Source organism: Pholcus phalangioides, unplaced genomic scaffold, assembly GCF_987345545.1.
Source record: "Pholcus phalangioides strain wild (caught in Gottingen) unplaced genomic scaffold, Ppha-v1.0 ptg000039l_1, whole genome shotgun sequence".
NCBI lineage: Eukaryota > Metazoa > Arthropoda > Arachnida > Araneae > Pholcidae > Pholcus > Pholcus phalangioides.
In genome coordinates this window covers 7,520,705-7,526,704 of record NW_028301625.1, presented here as the reverse complement: position 1 = coordinate 7,526,704, position 6,000 = coordinate 7,520,705, and the positions used below count along the sequence as shown (strand labels likewise).

Sequence of the window (6,000 nt, the reverse complement as noted above, 5' to 3'; positions counted from 1 at the left end):
GCATATTTTGGCATTTTTGAGTGCATATTTTAGCATTTTTAAGTGCATATTTTAGCATTTTTAAGTGCATATTTTAGCATTTTTAAGTGCATATTTTAGCATTTTTAAGTGCATATTTTAGCATTTTTAAGTGCATATTTTAGCATTTTTAAGTGCATATTTGCATATTTTTAGAGCATATTTTGTCACTTTTTTTAGTGCATATAATCCGGGCTGTAATGATGACATTTGGTACTATGATTTCTGACAGTACTGTATGTAAATTGGTAGGCAGGTACTTCATTTCAGGGGGAAGAGAACTTATAAAATCACTTAGCCCCGGGGGGGGGGGTGGAAGGTCCCTGATGCTGTCAAGACTGTCCTACGAGGTTTAGTGCGTATGTGTTTATTGAAAAACACTGGGATACGCCGATAGATTTTCTAACAGTAGGATGGAAGTGTACGAGTACCCTGCCATATGTGTCTCTTTTGGGTGATATATGTACATACGTATATACAGGGTGATTCCATAATTCCTATTGTCGCATTTTACTGGCGAACATGAAGAACCGTTGATCCTAGCGGCATACTTCTAATTAGAAAAAGTATCCAAATAATGTGTTGAACTCGGATACGTCATTTATGTTGCAAGGGATTGTATTAAAATATAAAATTAACTTTAATAACAACTTAATAAAATTAACTAATTAACTTTTTATACGGACAACCTGTATTCAAAATTCCAATAAGAAAGTTGTTGCCCTGTCTCTCCTGAGGCCAACAAGAAAAATTCCACGTTTCCAAGTGAAATATTCTCAGAGATAATAGAATTAAAAATCGAAAAAAGTTGGGAATGAACAGATAAACGAGAGGTAGAAAAGCGTCGTTCGTTAGTTTATATGTTTTTTTTTTTTTTTTCTTTATTTTCTCAGATTTTTAAATTTAAATATCTCAGGATTGCACTTAGAAACGTGGAATTTCTTTTTGACCCCAAGAGAGATGAGGCAGCACTTTTCAATTGAGTTTTTGTTGACAGGGGTCTGTATAAAAAGTTAATTTTCATATTTTAATAAATATTTAACCCATTGCAATATGAATAACGCGTATTTTACATGTTATTTAGATACTTTTTCTTATTGGAAGTATGCCTCTTGGATTAACGGTTCAGCAGTAAAATGTGACAAGGGGAATTATGGAATCATCCTGCATATAGTTGACAAGTGCATGGTCGCTCATTTTGGTTTGAATAACCCACGTTTCTCTTACGAGTTGAATGGTATAACTAACTAGAGTCACACCGATTTGAGAATTCTCATTGACGAGCGGTAGTCATCAGCGCAGGTCAAAAAAGCGGATAGAATGCTCGGTTTCATTTTCAAAAGTTCCCTTGGCGTTCTCCCAAATTCTTCCGCTTTTCCGAAGCTTAGTTCGTCCTGGACTGGATTATGCTATAACGCAGGAGTTCTCAAACTGTGCGCCGCGGCACCCTGGTGCTCCTCTCAGGGAGCTGCGAAGCGGTGACGCTGACAAAGATTTTTCAAAGAGATTCATTGTTAATTGCATTTGTAATTTTAATAATTACCGTACAACTTAAATTGCAGCATTAATCGATTTCGGCATTAGGAATTTTAAATTATAATTGAAACAATTTTTTTTTGACGTTACTATCTGTGGAAAGACATTCCCAATCAAAAAACGGTGCGATTTTCGACCTCAAGGAATCGCGTTTCATTATTATTGTGCATAAGCGTTATTATATATATATAAAAATATAAATCAATCCAAATAAACGATGAAATCAATAAATGTTCTTTTTTATTATTTGAAACACAATGTTGTGTGTTTCGTAAAATTTTGGCTTTATTCGGATATTGGCATCTTACAGTCCCTCTTTGTCCATGAACTGTTGCAGGATCCCCAGAGCGTATCTCAGTCTGTTATGCAGTCTTCTGTTGCAACCTTTCTTTCTGATGTCTTTGAAGACGAACATGAATGTGTCCTTGTTATGATCAATGTAAATCAAGTTACCTTTTGTGGAAGCCTCCATCACGAGTTTTGTGTGGTCAGAAAAATTGACCTACCAAATAAATAATGTTTCTTACATAATAACACGCATCAGTAATTCAATTTCGATTATAAAATGAAAAAATTTGTAGTTAGATAAATTTTCAGTGTGTGTGTGTGTTTTTTTTAATGTAAATTAGAGTGATTCCATTGTTGGTATGGTCTCGTGAATGAAATGAACCAAAAATTCCGGCTTGGAATTAAATACTTACGATAAGGATTAATTTATTACGATGAGAAACCAAATGCTTAGCTATTTATTCTGACCTCCTCGTTATACGTACCTGAATGATGTTGTTACTGAGATACATGAATATGGCGTTAATTGTTCGAAACCACTTCTTTAGGTACACCGGAGATTTCTTATCCCATCGGCCTGGTGGAGGCAGAGGTCCACCCTGGAAATGGTAAAAAAAGCTAAACATGGATTTGGTTGTTTTTTTTTTTGTAGCGTTTCCCAACCTTTCTAAACCAAAGGACCAGTAGTAAAATATGTGGAAAAAATTCGACGGACCACTGACTCACAGCATGGAAAGTGTGACCATGTGATACATTTTACGGGGCACTCCTGAATTTTTACCGTTCCAACGAAGCTTCTTTGAATTTGTAAACTTTACTAAAATCGTGAATAAGAATAATTTTCATAACTTATAAATTATATTATAGCTATAAAAAAATATCGCATTCATTTTTTCAACTTTTTTTTTTCTATGAACTACATTTCAATTTACTGTTATTTCCAATAGCCTTTCACTTCCCGCTTTTTGATCATTTTTCAGCGATTTCAGCAATAATTGGTGCTGATTTTGCCAACTTACAGCAGCATTAACCATAATCTTTTTTTTATGGGCAGTAAAGCCTCACTACAACGATACTCGATATAACGAAAAATCCCTCTACAACGATATGTTATCAAATCTTGTTTGGAATTGCCTATAGTCTAATGTTAAACTTCTCTTGATCATGGGCCCCCGGGCCAAGCGATTTTTCTGAAGCTCTACTAGAGTTTACATGCTTACTCTCGAAAATTTCAATTAGATCTCATTTTTGTGAGGCCTCTGTTCTCTTGAAGCCCTCGGGCCATGCCCGATTGGACCCATGCCTTAAGACGGCCCTGCTCTCGATACAACAATATAGTATCATTTACAACGATATTTTTTTGAAGATATTTTCGAAACCACTACAACGATATTTTTCATATTTCGCTCAAAATCCCCTGCAATAAACTGTATTTTTTGATTCCTTATCAGTTTTTGGAATCGCCTATAGTCCAATGCTAAACATCTCTCGATACAACAATATCCTTTAATACGATAAATCCCTCTATATCGATATTTTTAGGAGATTTTCGAAAAACCGTTACGAACGATAATTTTTCATATTTTGCTCAAATTCATTTTGAATTTTAACTTCGTCCCTTATTTTTGTTCTTCTGAAGGCGTCTAATAGCATCAGTAATTTGCACCACAAAATCACCGAAAGCGCTAAGGAAGTTACTGCTACCACTACTTTCTGTGGAAGACACTAAAGTACAAGGCAATAAACAACTTTACAGGGGCAATGTATTCAAGTGAATTTTATTAATAAACCAATCAATATTGCAATTTTTCGCGGTGAATAAATGCATAAACGTACATTTTCTGGTGGTACTAACAACGCCGATATAAAAAGATGCCAACACCAGCATAAATCTGATGGCACGTTATGTTAATATGCCGCCTCTCGATGATATATAATCTCTCTACAACTATATTTTTCCTTGGCCCGTTAGAGTATCCTTGGCCCCAGAGTATCGTTATATCGAGGTTTCGCTGTATTTTTTTTTTTTTGTGATGTATGCTTTTATATTGGATTGCTGTATTTTGGTTATATTTGACATCCATATTTTTTATGGACAGTTACCTCGTTTGGCAATTTGCCTGTTGTGGTCTTTGTATTTGTATTTTTGATAGCAATTGGCGATTCCCCATATTTTGCCGTATGTAAAAAAGATTCGAATTTTTTCATATTTTTCTCAATATATTTTCACTCTAGCAATTTAAAATTGTTTTTTTAGTGAAATGTATTTTTTGCTCCGATTCGTAGGAGTCATTTATTTCAACGTCTTTCAGCAATTTTAGAAATAAATGACAATTTGACGAAAATTGCCTTTTTTGGGTCAAAATTAGTGGTATTCAAAATTTTCCGTATTTTTTTCGATAGAATACGGTTACCCTAAGTATGAAAGTCCAATTTTCTATTTTAACCTATGCGAACACCATTTATATCAGTTGCAGCAATTGAATAACTTCTCATTCGGTTGGAATTAATTATCAAGTCTTCTTGCTGACCACATGTCCTATCTTCGCTGACCATAGGTTGAGAAATGCTGCTTCAATGCAATTAATTCAATTATAAAATGTGATAATGAAAGTGTAAGTGGTTTGGCAAAATATGCAATAATGTCTTTCACCTTTATACACTTACCCAGTTATTTCTGCCAGATTCTGCACAACTTCTGTATACAGTGCATCCCACTTATAATGTTCTTCCGCTTAGAACGACTGATTTTTGTGGTTCCAAATACAGGCTGGGAAAAACTTTAAGAGGCAATAGTACACACCAATACAAACAATTGTCATTAAAGAATGCATGGTCTAACATGAAACGCAAACGCGCCAGCGCGTTTCGAAACGGCCGCTCCGCAAACATTAAAACGACATTCCCGTTGAAATTTATCGGGAGAAAAAGAACACCATGCATGCAAATGTAACCTGGGGAAGAAGAAGAAATCGTATGCATATCTGCGTCACAGTGAATAAAAGGCATGTCGGCTTTTCCGGTATTATCCCGTACGTTACAACTGTTAGAACGGTTGCACGCTGGAATGACTTCGCAGGGCTGGCATTCGCGCTTTTTATTCACTGTGACGCAGATTTGCATACGGTTTCTTCTTCTTCCCCAGGTTACATTTGCATATATGCATGGTGTTCTTTTTCTCCCGATACATTTCTACAGGAATGCCGTTTTAACGTTTGCCGTTTCGAAACGCACTAGCACGTTTGCGTTTTGTGTTAGACCATGCATTCTCTTTGATGACAATCGTTTATATTGGTGTGTACTATCACCTCTTAATGTTTTTTCATCTTTTCTGAATCACCCTGTATTAATAATACTCATTGAGATTTCCCGTTTAAATCGTTTTCACGCTTGCAACGTTTTGCCATGAGGGTTTTTTTTTTTGAAAAACGTTATTCAGTGGGATTTACTGTAATTACCCGCAACATGCATGTAAGTCTTTCAGACATTGAAAAACATAAAAAGAACCACTTACTTCGACCAAATTTTCTTCCATATATCTTGCAAAATGTTGCAGCACTGCCAGTCTAGGTTTTAATATCTCTGGTATATTCTCGGTTTTCATTGTAATTTTCCTTCCAGAAGTCGAAACGAACACCAAATGTCTAAAGGAAAGACAAGCAGAAAAACACAAAATCGGAATTTGAGTTTCTGGTTATGCAACAGAGGTTTAAATTCTTCCCACACTTCTCATCACGATAATAATTATAACTCTAATTGCATTATTCTATTATGCGTTATAATAAGGGGCTGGCCCGATTAATCGGTCAATTGCTAATCGCAGTTAGAAATTTTAGTTGAGTTAATCGACTCGATCAAAATTCAATTAAAATTTTCATTAAAAGTATGTAAATTAACTTTATTTTTTTATTTGAAGAAACCGATTAGATGTCTTAAACGGTGTTCCTCTTCATAGCATTTTAGATAAGTAATCCATATTCAAGTATTCTCGAATCAATTAATTCAGCAAAGTTTTTTGGGATTGGGATATACAAGTCGATTCAAAAAAAAACTGGGGAAGATTTGAGTTCCAAATTGAGTTTGATTGGAGTTTCAAAAGAAAAGCTCAAAATATATTGTCTCCACTGTTAACATCAGTTTTGGCGTTAGGGAGATATG

The 6,000-nt window shown here is 35.0% G+C and overlaps 1 protein-coding gene across 3 annotated transcripts in view; it reads right to left on the bottom strand.

Moving 5' to 3' along the window:
- Window positions 1-1,772: 1,772 nt before the first annotated feature.
- The window catches only part of LOC149065524 (serine/threonine-protein kinase PLK2-like), a 127,799-nt gene continuing 123,571 nt past the window's right edge, over window positions 1,773-6,000 (bottom strand). For 2 of the 3 annotated variants that reach the window (XM_089253741.1, XM_089253743.1), the window contains 3 exons: window positions 5,357-5,486; window positions 2,328-2,441; window positions 1,773-2,056 (listed from right to left, as the gene is read on the bottom strand). In XM_089253741.1, the coding sequence (XP_089109867.1) occupies window positions 1,859-2,056; window positions 2,328-2,441; window positions 5,357-5,486 (442 nt within the window). In that variant the 3' untranslated portion in view covers window positions 1,773-1,858. The remainder of the gene's footprint in view (window positions 2,057-2,327; window positions 2,442-5,356; window positions 5,487-6,000) is intronic. The other variant, XM_089253742.1, reaches the window with a different exon arrangement.